The 17,124-nt window shown below is 39.5% G+C and overlaps 1 protein-coding gene across 5 annotated transcripts in view; it reads left to right on the top strand.

Moving 5' to 3' along the window:
* Positions 1–17,124, top strand: part of HEPH (hephaestin) — a 110,553-nt gene that overhangs the window by 38,135 nt on the left and 55,294 nt on the right. For all 5 annotated transcript variants that reach the window (XR_007409374.1, XM_035712355.2, XM_025466063.3 and 2 more), the window contains exons 9-10: positions 4,764–4,895; positions 16,649–16,860. Coding sequence is in view for 4 of the 5 variants with exons in the window: in XM_035712355.2 (XP_035568248.1) it covers positions 4,764–4,895; positions 16,649–16,860 (344 nt within the window). In the remaining variant the exon portion in view is untranslated. The remainder of the gene's footprint in view (positions 1–4,763; positions 4,896–16,648; positions 16,861–17,124) is intronic.

Below are 17,124 nucleotides of genomic sequence, written 5' to 3' on the forward strand. Positions count from 1 at the left end.
ACCTCCATGAGTTTGAATTTCTTCCATATTTCTTCTTGTAACTGAGTTCAGGTTTCAAAGCATTATGATCTGAAAATATGCAAGAGAGAATCCCAATCTTTTGGTATCAGTTAAGACCTGATTTGTGACTCAGTCTGTGGTCTAATTCTGGAGAAAGTACCATGTGCTCTTGAGAAGACTGTGTTTTCAGTTGCATTTCGATGTAAATTTCTGTAAATATCTGTGAAATCCATCTGGTCCAGTGTATCATTTAAAGCTCTTGTTTTTTGGAGATGTTTCCTTAGAAGATCTGTCATTTGCAGAAAGTGCCGTATTGAAGTCTCCTAGCATCAATGTATTATTATCTAAGTATCTCTTTACTTTGGTTATTAATTTCTTGATATACTTGGCAGCTCCCACATTAGGGACATGAATATTGATGATTGTTAGGTCCTCTTGTTGGATAGATCCTTTAAGTATGATATAATGTCCCTCTTCATCTCTTACTACAGTCTTTGGGATAAACTAATTTTTCTGATCTGAGGATTGCTACCCCTCCTTTCTTTTTAGGACCATTTGAATGGTAAATGGTTCTCCAACCTTTCACTTTCAAGCTATATGTGTCCTTAGGTCTAAAAGGAATCTCTTGTAGACAGCAAATAGGTGGCTCTTGCTTTTTTATCCAGCCTGAAACCCTGCATCTTTTGATGGGATCGTTAAACCCATTCACGTTCAGAGTTATTATTGAAAGATATGAATTTAGTGTCATCATAATACCTATTCAGGTCCCTGTTTTGTAGATTATTTCTTTGTACTTCCTCTGTATTTTAGAGTTCTCCTTAATATTTCTTTTTTAAAGATTTATTTTTTTATTTATTCAGGATAGACATAGAGAGAGAGAGATAGGCAGAGACACAGGAGGAGGGAGAAGCAGGCTCCACACCGGTAGCCCCACGGGGAACTCGATCCCAGGACTCCAGGATCGCGCCCAGGCCAAAGGCAGGTGCTAAACCGCTGAGCCACCCAGAGATCCCCCCCCTTAATATTTCTTGCAGAACTGTTTTGGTGGTCACATATTCTTTCAGTTTCTGCCTATCTTGGAAGCTCTTTATATCTCCTTCTATTATGAATGAGACCCTTGCTGGATAAAGTATTCTTGGCTTCATGTCCTTCTCATTTAGACCCTGACTATATCCTGACAGCCCTTTCTAGCCTGCCAGGTCTCTTTGGAGAGGTCTGCTGTTAGTCATATTTCTCCCCATATAAGTTAGGGATCTCTTGTCTCTTGCTGCTTTAAGGATTTTCTTTTTATATTTGGAATTTGAAAGTTTCACTATTAAATGTCGAGGTGTTGAATGGTTTTTTATTGATTTTAGTGGGGAATATCTCTATCCCCTGGATGTGAATGCCTGTTTTCCTGCCCAAGTTAGGGAAATTCTCAGCTATGTTTTGTTCAGGTATGCTTTCTGGTCCTCTGTCCCTTTTGGCGCCCTCTGCAACCACAGTTAAATGTAGATTTTTCCTTCTGAGGCTGTCATTTATTTCCCTTAACCTTTCCTCATGGTCTTTAATTTGTTTTTCTCTTTTTTCCTCACCTTCATTCTTTGCCATCAACTTGTCTTCTATTCACTCACCCTTTCTTTTACCTCATAAACCCTTGTCGTTAGGACCTCAGTTTGGATTGCATCTCATTGAATTGATTTTTAATTTTAGCCTGATCAGATCTAAATTCTGCAGTCATGAAGTCTCTTGATTCCTTTATGCTTTTTTCCAGAGCCACAAGTAGCTTTATAATTGTTCTTCTGAATTGGATTTCTGACATCAAATTGTAATCCAAATTCTGTAACTGTAATTGTACTGTTTCTGATTCTTTCTTTTATGGTGAGTTCTTTCTAGTCAGGTCTTAATATTTTTTAAGTTAAATTTTTATGTGGTATTAAATTAGAGTCCAGCTTTATTTATTTATTTTTTTGCATGTAGTAGCCCAGTTTTCCCTGCACCATTTGCTTAAAGGACTGTCCCCGTTTAAAAAGACCATCTCTTCAGCAAATGGTATTAGCAAAGCTGGTCAGCTACATGCAAAAGAATGGAACCAGACAAGTTTCTAACACCATATACAAAAATAAATTCAAAGTGGATTAAAGACCTAAATGTGAGACCTAGATCCATAAAAATCCTAGAAGCACACAGGAAGTAACCTTTTTGACATTTCCAGTAGCAACTTCTTTCTACATATGTTTCCTCAGGCAAGGGAGAAAAAAGCAAAATAAACAATTGGGACTACATCAAAATAAAAAGGTTCTGCACAATGAAGCAAACAGTCAAGAAAACTGAAAGGAAACTCATAGAATGATAGAAGATATTTGCAAATGATTTATCCAATAAAGGATTAGTATCCAAAATATATAAAGAACTTATACAACTCAAAACTCAAAAAACAAAGATGCCAATTAAAAATGGGCATAATAGGGGTACCTGGATTGGTCAGTTAAGCATCTGCTTTCAGTTCAGGTCATGATCCTGGAGTTCCAGGATTGAGTGCCACATTGTGCTCCCTGCATGGAGCCTGCTTCTCCCTCTGGCTATGTCTGCCTCTGTCTCTGTGTCTCTCATGAATAAATAAATAAAATCTTTTAAAAAACTACAGTGATATAATGAACACTAGGAATTATATGAAAGACTGATGAATCATTGAACTGTACATCTGAAACTAATAATACATTATATGTTAATTGAATTTAAATTTATTTATGAATTTAAATTTAAAACTAAAAAATTAAAGTAAAAAGGCAAAACAGTAACAAAAAGAACTACAATATGGTAGCAACTCATACCTGTCAGAATGGCTGAAATTTACAGCACAAGAAACAAGTGTTGGCGAGGATTTGGAGAGAAGGTACCCCTTTTTCACTGTTGGTGGAAATGCAAAGTGGTGCAGATACTGTGGAAGATACTATTGAGTTTCCTCAAAAAGTTGAAAATAGAACTACCCCACAATCCAGTAAACACACTACGCAGTATCTATCCCCAAAATACAAGACTGATTCAAAGGACTACACACACTTCTAAGTTTATAGAAGCATTATTATAGCCAAATTAAAGAAGAAGCCCAGGTGTCCATCAAGGGAAGAAGAGGTGGTATATATACACAATGGAATGTTACTCATCCAGAAAAAAGAATGAAATCTTGCCATTTGCACCAACATGGTTGGAGCTAGAGAAAATAATACTAAATGAAAAATGTTCAGTCAGAGAAAGATAAATACCATATTATTTCCCTCATCTGGAATTTAAGAAATAAAACAAAGGAGCAAAGGAAAAGTAAAAGAGAAAGAGAAAGGCAAACCACAAGACAGACTCTTTACTGTAGACAACAAACTGATGCTTACCATAGGGGAGGTTGGGGGGGAATGGGTGAAATAAGTGATGGGATTAAGGAGGACACTTATTGTGATAAGTTCTAGATGTAGGAAAGTGTTGAATCATTATATTGTACCCCTGAAACTATTATAACTCTGTATGTTACCTACACTGTTATGAAGTAAATATTAAAATAAAGAAAAAATCTCCTTGCTAGTTATAATTTGATTCAGATTTTCTGTTTCTTTATTCTTTAGTCTTGGTAGGTTTTCTACTCTGGGACTCTGTTCATCTAGGTTATCCAATTTGTTGGTGTATAATTTTTCAAACTATCTTATTTTTTATTCCTGTAGAATTGGTAGTACTGTCCTCCTTTTCATTTCTGATTTCAGTAATATGAATCTTCTCTCTTTTCTCATAGTCCATCTCACTGAGAGTTCATCAATTTTGTTGATCTTTTCAGAGAACCGACTTTTGGTTTTATTGATTTTCTTTATTGTTTTTCTATTCTGTATTTTATTTATCTCTGTGCTAGTCTTTATTATTTCCTTCCATCTACAGGTTTACTTTGTATTTCTTTTCCTAATTCCTCAAGTACTAAAGTTAGGTTATTGATTGAGATCTTTTTTAATGTGAATATTAATAGCTATAAATTTCACCCTTAACACATTTTCTATGACATCTCATGTTTTGCTATGCAATGTTTTCTTTTTCATTTGCTTTTTGGATCAGAGGTGAAGCATTAGGTATGGAAATTGAGTAGAAAACAAGCCAAAAAAACTGAAGTAGGATTTGGGCCAGCATAAATGCTCAGGGTATTGTATTGTCTTAATATTTCTGGTTAATTTCAAAGGTGACCCAAAATAGGTCAGAAGTGCTGAGTTGTGGAACAAAGATAACTCCAGGAATCATGGCTCAACTACCGAGTTCAGGTAGTTATTATAGACATAATAACTTTATGTGTTCAGAATTGATTTAAGATTGAGGCAAGATCAGATATTTAGGTGGATCCTATCAGAAAATGTAGCTATGGGGAGAGGAGAAATAAATGTAGGGGAAATAGGATTGAACCTGAGAGTGAGGTGGGAGAAAGCCCTGTATTTATGTCCTGATTCTGTTCCCAACCAGCTATTTGAATTTGGAAAAATCAGTTCCACTTCTCTGAGCTGCAGTTTCCTTATTTGTAAAATGAAAATATCTCCTGCCCTGTGTATGATGTTTGAAGATCAAAACGAGATGATGGATTTTAAGGTGCTTTTTATAAACATAAATTGTAATACACTTGGAAGGGATTATTATGATTGCAAAGAGAGGGTTTCTTTATCTTTTTATCTTCCCCTTTCTTCCCCTCCTTCCTATTTTGTTTCCATCCTCCCTGGTGATCCCTGTTTTTATTTCCATTGTCTCTCCTTCCTATCTTGCAGGGCCAGTGATCCGGGCTGAGGTGGGTGACACCATCCAGGTGATCTTTTACAACCGCGCTTCCCAACCATTCAGCATACAGCCTCATGGAGTCTTCTATGAAAAAGACTACGAGGGAACTGTGTACAATGATGGTGAGCAAGCAGGGTTTCCAACTAATATGAGCTGCAGGTAATAACAGGTAGCTCTAGAGGAAAAATATATAAGGGAGGAATGAGAGAGGAAACAGAATTGATTGTCCTGCATGGATGTTATTAAATGAATGCATGATATAATGAAGCAGAACTGTGCTCAATAAGAGACACATTCTTTAAATATATTTAAATATATGATGATTGACATTTTATGTTATTTTTTTAAGTTGTACCATTTAAAAAATTTTATTTATTTATTTGAAAGAAAGAGATATCATGAGTGGGGGAGGAGCAGAGGGACAAGAAGACTCCCCACTGAGCAAGGAGCCTGGCATGGGGCTCAATCCCAAGACCCTGAGATCATGCCCTGAGCCAAAGTCAGATGTTTAGCCAGCTGAGCCACCCAGGTGCAGTCCTGATTGACTTTTAATGATATTTGTTCTTCCAATCTATGAGCATGGAATGTCTTTCCATTTTTTTTTGTGTCATCTTCAATTTCTTTCATTTGTGTTTTATAGTTTTTGGAGAACAGTTTTTTCACCTCTTTGGTTAGGTTTATTTCTAGGTTCTTATTATTTTTGGTGCAATTATGAATGGGATTATTTTCTTAATTTCTGTTTCTGCTGCTTCATTATTAGTGTATAAAGATGCATTAGAATTCTTCACATTGATTTTGCATCCTATGATTACTGAATTAATTGATCAGTTCCTGTAGATTTTGGTGTTATATGTATTGCAATATAAATATAAATATAAATATAAATATAAATATTGCTATAGTATGTCATCTGCAATAGAAAAAGTTTTACTTCTTCTTTACCAACTTGCATACTTTTTATTTCCTTTTGCAGTCTAGTTGCTGTGACTAGAACTTCCAGTACTATGTTAAATAAAAGTACTGAGAATGGATATGTTTATCTTGTTTCTGACTTTGTGTGTAAAGCTTTCAGTTTTTCCCCATGGAGTATGATGTTCACTGTGGGGTTTTTTCATATATAGCCTTTAGGGTTAGTATCCCAAATATATACAGTTTACATAACTCAACACCAAAAAAATAAATAATCCAGTTAAGAAATGGGCAATAAACACGAACAGATATTTCTCCAAATAAGACATCTGGACAGCCAACAGAGACATGAAAAGATGCTCATCATCACTCTTCATCAGAGAAATACAAATCAAACTACAATGAGATATCATTGCATACCTGTCAGAATGGCTAAAATTAGCAACCAAGAAACAACAGGTGTTGGCAAGAATATGGAGAATGTGGAATGCTCTTTCCCTCTAGTGTGAATGAAAACTGCTGTAGGCACTATGGAAAATAGTATGAGGTTCCTCAAAAAGTGAAAGAAGGAATTACCTTATGACCCAGAAATCTTACGACTAGGTTTAAATTTTTTAAATATAATTTCTATGCATCTCTTGACCATAGCTTGTGTCCATTTAAGGAATTTCAAACTTAGTGCTTGTGTTTTTCTTTTTTTTAAGAGGGAGAGAGGCAGAGACACAGGCAGAGGGAGAAGCAGGCTCCATGCAGGGATCCTGACGTGGGACTTGATCCCAGGTCTGCAGGATCAGGCCCTGGGCTGAAGGCAGTGCTAAAATGCTGAGCCACCTGATTGCCCCTTCTGTACATTTTAAACAGTAATCAGGAATATGTTTTCAAGTGAGAAGTAATACAAATAAGTTTTTTTTAATAATAAATTTATTTTTTATTGGTGTTCAATTTGCCAACATACAGAATAACACCCAGTGCCCGCCACCCAGTCACCCACACCCCCCGCCCGCCTCCCGTTCCACCACCCTTAGGTCGTTTCCCAGAGTTAGCAGTCTTCCATGTTCTGTCTCCCTTTCTGATATTTCCTACCCAAGTCTTCTCCCTTTCCTTCTATTCCCTTTAACCAACATTTATATTTGCCAAATGAATGAGACCATATAATGTTTGTCCTTCTCCAATTGACTTATTTCACTCAGCATAATACCCTCCAGTTCCATCCACGTTGAAGAAAATGGTGGGTATTTGTCATTTCTAATGGCTGAGTAATATTCCATTGTATACATAAACCACATCTTCTTTATCCATTCATCTTTCGATGGACACCGAGGCTCCTTCCACAGTTTAGCTATTGTGGACATTGCTGCTAGAAACATCGGGGTGCAGGTGTCCCGGCGTTTCATTGCATCTTTATCTTTGGGGTAAATCCCCAGCAGTGCAATTGCTGAGTCGTAGGGCAGGTCTCCATTTAACTCTTTGAGAGACCTCCACACAGTATTCTCAGAGTAGCTGCACCAGTTCACATTCCCACCAACAGTGTATGAGGGTTCCCTTTTTTCCACATCCTCTGGTTTCCTGCCTTGTGGTTTCCTGCCTTGTTAATTTTCCCCATTCTCACTGGTGTGAGGTGGTATCTCATTGTGGTTTTGATTTGTATTTCCCTGATGGCAAGTGATGCAGAGCATTTTCTCATGTGTGTGTTAGCCATGTCTATGTCATCCTCTGTGAGATTACTGTTCATGTCTTTTGCCCATTTCATGATTGGATTGTTTGTTTCTTTGGTGTTGAGTTTAATAAGTTCTTTATACATCTTGGATACTAGCCCTTTATCTGATATGTCATTTGGAAATATCTTCTCCCATTCTGTAGGTTGTCTTTTAGTTTTGTTGACTGTACCCTTTGCTGTGCAAAAGCTTCTTATCTTGATGAAGTCCCAATAGTTCATTTTTGCTTTTGTTTCTTTTGCCTTCGTGGATGTATCTTGCAAGAAGTTACTGTGGCTGAGTTCAAAAAGGGTGTTGCCTGTGTTCTCCTCTAGGACTTTGATGGTATCTTGTCTCACATTTAGATCTTTCATCCATTTTGAGTTTATCCTTGTGTATGGTGAAAGAGAGTGGTCTAGTTTCATTCTTCTGCATGTGGATGTCCAATTTTCCCAGCACCATTTATTGAAGAGACTGTTTCTTCCAGTGGATAGTCTTTCCTCTTTTATCGAATATTAGTTGACCATAAAGTTGAGGGTCCACTTCTGGATTCTCTATTCTGTTCCACTGATCTAGGTGTCTGTTTTGTGCCAGTACCATGCTGTCTTGATGACCACAGCTTTGTAGTACAACCTGAAATCTGGCATTGTGATGCCCCCAGGTATGGTTTTCTTTTTAAAATTCCTCTGGCTATTCAGGGTCTTTTCTGATTCCACACAAATCTTAAAATAATTTGTTGCAACGCTCTGAAGAAAGTCCATTGTATTTTGATAGAGATTACATTAAACGTGTAAATTGCCCTGGGTAACATTGACATTTTCACAACATTAATTCTGCCAATCCATGAGCATGGAATATTTTTCCATCTCTTTCTGTCTTCCTCAATTTCTTTCAGAAGTGTTCTATAGTTTTGAGGGTATAGATCCTTTACCTCTTTGGTTAGGTTTATTCCTAGGTATCTTATGCTTTTGGGTGCAATTGTAAATGTAAATTCTCTTTCTTCAGTCTCATTGTTAGTGTAGAGAAATGCCACTGCCTTCTGGGCATTGATTTTGTATCCTGCCACACTGCCAAATTGCTGTATGAGTTCTAGCAATCTTGGGGTGGAGTCTTTTGGGTTTTCTATGTAGAGTATCATGTCATCGGCGAAGAGGGAGAGTTTGACTTCTTTAGGAATTTGAATGCCTTTAATTTTTTTTGTGGTCTGATTGCTGAGGCTAGGACTTCTAGTACTCTGTTGAGTACTAGAGCTGGTTTGGAGGTCACATATTCTTTCATCAGTGGTGAGTGTGGACATCCCTGTCTTGTTCCTGATCTTAGGGGAAAGGCTCCCAGTGCTTCCCCATTGAGAATGATATTTCCTATGGGCTTTTCGTAGATGACTTTTAAGATGTTGAGGAATGTTACCTCTATCCCTACACTCTGAAGAGTTTTGATCAGGAATGGATGCTGTATTTTGTCAAATGCTTTCTCTGCATCTATTGAGAGGTTCATATGGTTCTTGGTTTTTCTCCCGCTGATATAATTAATCACATTTATTGTTTTTACGAGTGTTGAACCAGACTTGTGTCCCAGGAATAAATCCTACTTGGTCATGGTGAATAATTTTCTTAATGTATTGTTGGATCCTATTGGCTAGTATCTTGTTGAGAATTTTTCAACCATGTTCATCAGGGACTGGTCTATAAGTCTTTTTGGTGGGGTCTTTCTCTGGTTTTGGAATTAAGGTGATGCTGGCCTCATAGAACGAATTTGGAAGTACTCCATCTCTTTCTATCTTTCCAAACAGCTTTAGTAGAATAGGTATGGTTTCTTCTTTAAACGTTTGATACAATTCCCCTGGGAAGCCATCTGGCCCTGGACTTTTGTGTCTTGGAAGGTTTTTGATGACTGCTTCAATTTCCTCCCTGGTTATTGGCCTGTTCAGGTTCTCTATTTCTTCCTGTTCCAGTTTTGGTAGTTTGTGGCTTTCCAGAACTGCGTCCATTTCTTATAGATTGCCTAACTTATTGGCATATAGCTGTTCATAATATGTTTTTAAAATCGTTTGTATTTCCTTGCTGTTGGTAGTGATCTCTCCTTTCTCATTCATGATTTTATTAATTTGAGTCTTGTCTCTCTTCTTTTTAATAAGGCTGGCTAATGGTTGATCTATCTTATTAATTCTTTCAAAGAACCAACTCCTGTTTTTTTTTTTATCTGTTCCACAGTTCTTCTGGCCTCTTTTTCATTGAGTTCTGATCGAATCTTTATTAACTCTCTTCTTCTGTTGGGTGTAGGATCTATTTGCTGTTTATTGTCTAGCTCCTTTAGGTATAAGTTTAGCTTTTATATTTGAGTTCTTTCCAGTTTTTGGATGGATGCTTGTATTACGATGTGTTTCTCTCAGGACTGCTTTTGCTGTATCCCAAAGTTTTTTTTTTTTTTTTTTTGACGAATCTCAAGCTTTTTTTTAATAGTAGGTTGAATATTGTACATAGTCATATCTTAATTTAGAATCACCAATCTAAACAAATTATTGAATCACACATTTTAAATTAGAGATACAGGCCATCATTCTTTTTTTTTATTGGTGTTCAATTTATTAACATACAGAATAACCCCCAGTGCCCGTCACCCATTCACTCCCACCCCCTGCCCTCCTCCCCTTCCAACACCCCTAGTTCGTTTCCCAGAGTTAGCAGTCTTTACGTTCTGCCTTTCTGATATTTCCCACACATTTCTTCCCCCTTCCCTTATATTCCCTTTCACTATTATTTATATTCCCCAAATTAATGAGAACATATAATGTTTGTCCTTCTCCGACTGGCTTACTTCACTCAGCATAATACCCTCCAGTTCCATCCACGGTGAAGCAAATGGTGGGTATTTGTCATTTCTAATAGCTGAGTAATATTCCATTGTATACATAAACCACATCTTCTTTATCCATTCATCTTTCATTGGACACCGAGGCTCCTTCCACAGTTTGGCTATCGTGGCCATTGCTGCTAGAAACATCGGGGTGCAGGTGTCCCGGCGTTTCACTGCATCTGTATCTTTGGGGTAAATCCCCAGCAGTGCAATTGCTGGGTCGTAGGGCAGGTCTATTTTTAACTGTTTGAGGAACCTCCACACAGTTTTCCAGAGTGGCTGCACCAGTTCACATTCCCACCAACAGTGTATGAGGGTTCCCTTTTCTCCACATCCTCTCCAACATTTGTTGTTTCCTGCCTTGTTAATTTTCCCCATTCTCACTGGTGTGAGGTGGTATCTCATTGTGGCTTTGATTTGTATTTCCCTGATGGCAAGTGATGCAGAGCATTTTCTCATGTGCATGTTGGCCATGTCTATGTCTTCCTCTCTGAGATTTCTGTTCATGTCTTTTGCCCATTTCATGATTGGATTGTTTGTTTCTTGGGTGTTGAGTTTAATAAGTTCTTTATAGATCTTGGAAACTAGCCCTTTATCTGATATGTCATTTGCAAATATCTTCTCCCATTCTGTAGGTTGTCTTTGAGTTTTGTTGACTGTATCCTTTGCTGTGCAAAAGCTTCTTATCTTGATGAAGTCCCAATAGTTCATTTTTGCTTTTGTTTCTTTTGCCTTCGTGGATGTATCTTGCAAGAAGTTACTATGGCCGAGTTCAAAAAGGGTGTTGCCTGTGTTCTTCTCTAGGATTTTGATGGAATCTTGTCTCACATTTAGATCTTTCATCCATTTTGAGTTTATCCTTGTGTATGGTGAAAGAGAGTGGTCTAGTTTCATTCTTCTGCATGTGGATGTCCAATTTTCCCAGCACCATTTATTGAAGAGACTGTCTTTCTTCCAATGGATAGTCTTTCCTCCTTTATCGAATATTAGTTGCCCATAAAGTTCAGGGTCCACTTCTGGATTCTCTATTCTGTTCCACTGATCTATGCGTCTGTTTTTGTGCCAGTACCACACTGTCTTGATGACCACAGCTTTGTAGTACAACCTCAAATCTGGCATTGTGATGCCCCCAGATATGGTTTTCTTTTTTAAAATTCCCCTGGCTATTCGGGGTCTTTTCTGATTCCACACAAATCTTAAAATAATTTGTTCTAACTCTCTGAAGAAAGTCCATGGTATTTTGATAGGGATTGCATTAAACGTGTATATTGCCCTGGGTAACATTGACATTTTCACAATATTAATTCTGCCAATCCATGAGCATGGAATATTTTTCCATCTCTTTGTGTCTTCCTCCATTTCTTTCAGAAGTGTTCTATAGTTTTGAGGGTATACATCCTTTACCTCTTTGGTTAGGTTTATTCCTAGGTATCTTATGCTTTTGGGTGCAATTGTAAATGGGATTGACTCCTTAATTTCTCTTTCTTCAGTCTCATTGTTAGTGTATAGAAATGCCACTGACTTCTGGGCATTGATTTTGTATCCTGCCACGCTACCGAATTGCTGTATGAGTTCTAGCAATCTTGGGGTGGAGACTTTTGGGTTTTCTATGTAGAGTATCATGTCATCGGCGAAGAGGGAGAGTTTGACTTCTTCTTTGCCAATTTGAATGCCTTTAATGTCTTTTTGTTGTCTGATTGCTGAGGCTAGGACTTCCAGTACTATGTTGAACAGCAGTGGTGAGAGTGGACATCCCTGTCATATTCCTGATCTTAGGGGAAAGGCTCCCAGTGCTTCCCCAATGAGAATGATATTTGCTGTGGGCTTTTCATAGATGGCTTTTAAGATGTCGAGGAATGTTCCCTCTATCCCTACACTCTGAAGAGTTTTGATCAGGAATGGATGCTGTATTTTGTCAAATGCTTTCTCTGCATCCAATGAGAGGATCATATGGTTCTTGGTTTTTCTCTTGCTTCTATGATGAATCACATTGATTGTTTTACAGGTGTTGAACCAGCCTTGTGTCCCAGGGATAAATCCTACTTGGTCATGGTGAATAATTTTTTTAATGTACTGTTGGATCCTATTGGCCAGTATCTTGTTGAGAATTTTTGCATCCATGTTCATCAGGGATATTGGTCTGTAATTCTCCTTTTTGGTGGGGTCCTTGTCTGGTTTTGGAATTAAGGTGATGCTGGCCTCACAGAACGAATTTGGAAGTACTCCATCTCTTTCTATCTTTCCAAACAGCTTTAGGAGAATAGGTATGGTTTCTTCTTTAAACGTTTGATAAAATTCCCCTGGGAAGCCATCTGGCCCTGGACTCTTGTGTCTTGGGAGGTTTTTGATGACTGCTTCAATTTCCTCCCTGGTTATTGGCCTGTTCAGGTTTTCTATTTCTTCCTGTTCCAGTTTTGGTAGTTTGTGGCTTTCCAGGGATGCGTCCATTTCTTCTAGATTGCCTAATTTATTGGCGTATAGCTGTTCATAATATGTTTTTAAAATCGTTTGTATTTCCTTGGTATTGGTAGTGATTCTCCTTTCTCATTCATGATTTTATTAATTTGAGTCTTGTCTCTCTTCTTTTTAATAAGGCTGGCTAATGGTTTATCTATCTTGTTAATTCTTTCAAAGAACCAACTCCTGGTTTTGTTGATCTGTTCCACAGTTCTTCTGGTCTCGATTTCGTTGAGTTCTGCTCGAATCTTTATTAACTCCCTTCTTCTCTTGGGTGTAGGATCTATTTGCTGTTTTTTCTCTAGCTCCTTTATGTGTAAGGTTAGCTTTTGTACTTGAGTTCTTTCCAGTTTTTGAATGGATGCTTGTATTGCGATGTATTTCCCCCTTAGGACTGCTTTTGCTGCATCCCAAAGATTTTGAACGGTTGTATCTTCATTCTCATTAGTTTCCATGAATCTTTTTAATTCTTCCTTAATTTCCTGGTTGACCCTTTCATCTTTTAGCAGGATGGTCCTTAACCTCCACATGTTTGAGGTCCTTCCAAACTTCTTGTTGTGATTTAGTTCTAATTTCAAGGCATTATGGTCTGAGAATACTCAGGGGACGATCCCAATCTTTTGGTATCGGTTGAGACCTGATTTTTGACCCCGTGTGTGGTCTATTCTGGAGAAAGTTCCATGTGCACTTGAGAACAATGTATATTCAGTGAGTTTGGATGTAAAGTTCTGTAGATATCTGTGAAATCCATCTGGTCCACTGTATCATTTAAAGCTTTCGTTTCTTTGGAGATGTTGTGATTATAAGACCTATCGAGTGTACAAAGCGCTAGATTGAAGTCAACAAGTATAAGTGTATTATTATCTAAGTATTTCTTAACTTTGGTTATTAATTTATTGATATATTTGGCAGCTCCCGCATTCGGGGCATATATATTGAGGATTGTTAAGTCTTCTTGTTGGATAGATCCTTTAAGTATGATATAGTGTCCCTCTTCATCTCTCACTACAGTCTTCGGGGTAAATTTTAGTTTATCTGATATAAGGATGGCTACCCCTGCTTTCTTTTGAGGACCATTTGAATGGTAAATGGTTCTCCAACCTTTTATTTTCATGCTGGAGGTGTCCTTCTGTCTAAGATGAGTCTCTTGTAGATATCAAATAGATGGGTCCTGCTTTTTTATCCAGTCTGACACCCTGTGCTTTTTGATGGGTCATTAAGCCCATTCATGTTCAGTGTTACTATTGAAAGATATGAGTTTAGTGTCATCACGATATCTATTCAGTCCGTGTTTTTGTGGATTGTCCCATTGGAGTTCTTCTTAAAGGGGATTTTAAGAGTTCCCCTCAAAATTTCTTGCAGAGCTGGTTTGGAGGTCACATATTCTTTCAGTTCCCACGTGTTTGGAAGCCCTTTATCTCTCCTTCCATTCTGAATGAGAGCCTTGCTGGTTAAAGTATTCTTGGTTGTATGTTTTTCTCATTTAGGACCCTGAATATATCCTGCCAGCCCTTTGTGGCCTGCCAGGTCTCTGTGGAGAGTCTGCTGTTAATCTGTTATTTCTCCCCATATAAGTTAGCGATCTCTTGTCTCTTGCTGCTTTAAGGATCTTCTCTTTATCTTTGGAATTTGCAAGTTTCACTATTAAATGTCGAGGTGTTGAACGGTTTTTATTGATTTTAGCGGGGGAAATCTCTCTATTTCCTGGATCTGAATGCCTGTTTCCCTTCCCAGATTAGGAAAGTTTTCAGCTTTGATTTGTTCAAATACATATTCTGGACCTCTGTCTCATTCGGCACCCTCAGGAACCCTGATTAAACGTAGGTTTTTCTTCCTCAGTCTGTCACTTATTTCCCTTAATCTATCCTCATGATCTTTTGTCTTTTTTCCTCAGTTTCCCTCTTTGCCATCAACTAGTCTTCTATGTCACTCACTCGTTCTTCCACCTCATTAACCCTCGTTCTTAGGACTTCTAGTTTGGATTGCATTTCATTCAATTGATTTTTAATTTCTGCCTGATTAACTCTAAATTCTGCAGTCATGAAGTCTCTTGAGTCCTTTTGCTTTTTTTCTAGAGCCACCATTAGCTTTATAATAGTACTTCTGACTTGGTTTAATGACATTGAATTTTAATCCAGATTTTGTAACTCTGTGGGAGAGAGAACTGTTTCTTATTCTTTCTTTTGAGGTGAGTTTTCCTTCTAGTCATTTTGCTCAGTGCAGAGTGGCCAAAAACAAGTTGTATTGGGAAAAGATGAAAAAGAGAGAAGAGAAAGAAGGAAAGGAAAAGTAAAAAGATAAAAGGAAAAAAGGAAGAATAAAGAGAAAAAGAGAAAAAAAAGAAGAAAAAGAGAAAAAAGAAAAAGAAAAAAAGGGGGGGGAAGCAAACAGAAATGAAAAAGAAAAAAAAAAAAAACAAGGTGGAGTATCCTCTGATTCTGTATACTGTAAGTTCCTTGACTTCCCCTGGAACTTTCCAGTGTTGGTTGGTCAATAATTTGTTTTTCCCCTGTCCGTTTAGCTGGTCTTCTGGGAGAGCTGCCTGTTGTGCTGATTTTCAGGTGTTAGCACTTGGGGGAGCTGCTCAGCCCCCTGCCTAGTGCAGGGCTCAGTGAGTGATGTTTAAGCTGCTTATCTGGTGAGGCCACTGTGAGGCTCAGTGGGCTTACCGTGAGGCCCCAGGAGGAACAACCACAGTGGAGGCGGTCAGCCCTGGAGCCCTGGATTCAGCTCCTGCAGCAACTAGGGAGCTCTCAGTCTGCAGGGGCCTGGATGCTCCGGGGGTGGGTCCGCTGATCTGCTCACCTGGGGCAGGAATGTCCTTGCTGTTCTGTGCCCTCTTGGCTTCTGCCTGTCCCGGGGGAAGACCGGATCCAGGGCTGTGTCCCTGGCGTCCTGTGCTCCCGGCGTGTGCTGTTGGATTCATACTCCCAGCAGTGCAGCCCCCTCTCTGCCGAGCTGCCGCCTGAGCCCCACCAAGCTGCTACGGTGGCCGCGCGGCCCCCTCCGCACTGAGCCTCCGCCTGAGCCCCTTCCGAGCTGCTCCCGGGGTCGCAAAGCCCCTCCCGCGTGGAGCCGCTGCCCGAGCCCCTCTGAGCTGCTCCCGGGTCCAGCCGTGCAGGTGCTGCTGCCCTTTAGGGAGCTCGGGGCACTCTCCCTGGGGCGGGCAGGTGTCTGTTAGTGTCCCAGGGAGCCTGAAGGCATCCCCGCCCTCCTGGGGTCCTGCTCTAACTCCCTGCGGGCGCCTTTCCACCTGGGAAGGTTGGTGCAGCTCCTGCTTCTCCGGGACGGGGCTCTCCTGTCCTGGGGACACTCGCCCCGGCCTCAGCCCGGCTCCTCACGGGGCCCCTCCCCCTTGGATGCCTTTTGTTTATTTCTTTTTCCCCCCGTCTTCCTACCTTGATAGAAGCATGAACTCTTGTCACTGTAGCATTCCAGCTGTTCTCTCTTTAAATCTCAGGCTGAATTCGTAGATTTTCAGGATGATTTGAAGGTTATCTAGGTACTTTGGTGGGGACAATTGACTTGGGGACCCTACTCTTCCGCCATCTTGCCCCCCCTCTACAAATAAGTTTTAAAGGCCCTTTTAATCCTTAGGTGCTATGAGCTTAGAAAACTGAAACCTGGGAAGTTTACGTTTTTAAAGACTTTATTTATTTGTTCATGAGAGACGCATAGAGACAGGCAGAGTTGTAGGAAAAGTTGGAGAAGCAGGCTTCCCGTGTGGAGCCCAATGGAGGCCTTGATCTCAGGACCCCGGAATCACAACCAAGTCAAAGGCAGATGCTCAACCCCTGAACCACCTAGATGTCTTCACTCCTATTCTGGGATACTTTTTAATATTCTGTATTGCATACTGCTGCTGCTCCAAATGCCTTGTAGTTTAACAATGTACCTCACAGTTAGGAACTGATGATTCTCATTCTAGCTAATGTGACGAGTCCTATTTTTTCCCCCTGCAGGCTCATCCTACACTGGCTTGGTGGCTAGGCCCTTTGAGAAAGTAACATACCGCTGGACAGTCCCCTCCCATGCTGGCCCTGCTGCTCAGGATCCAGCGTGTCTCACCTGGATGTACTTCTCTGCTGCAGATCCCATAAGAGATACAAATTCGGGTCTGGTGGGCCCCCTGTTGGTGTGCAGGGCGGGTGCCTTGGATGCAGATGGCAAACAGGTTATTACAAAGGTTTTTAGCTGGAAAGCCTGCTGGGAGGAAGAGAAGGCTATGTTACTAAATAGGAGTTGAAAATGGAACTAGGTTCAAGAGATGTGGGAACAGAAAAAAATAACCAAGGTATTTAATCAGAAATTAACAGTTGGTGATCTCATGCTATTTTGCATACTATTCTTTCACTCATAAATATCTTAGTCTCCATTCCTTTCTATTTTGTATCTTCTCATCATCTCTTAAAAAAAACCCTCAATGCCCCCTAACACT

This window comes from Canis lupus, chromosome X (genome assembly GCF_003254725.2).
Source record: "Canis lupus dingo isolate Sandy chromosome X, ASM325472v2, whole genome shotgun sequence".
Taxonomy (NCBI): domain Eukaryota; kingdom Metazoa; phylum Chordata; class Mammalia; order Carnivora; family Canidae; genus Canis; species Canis lupus.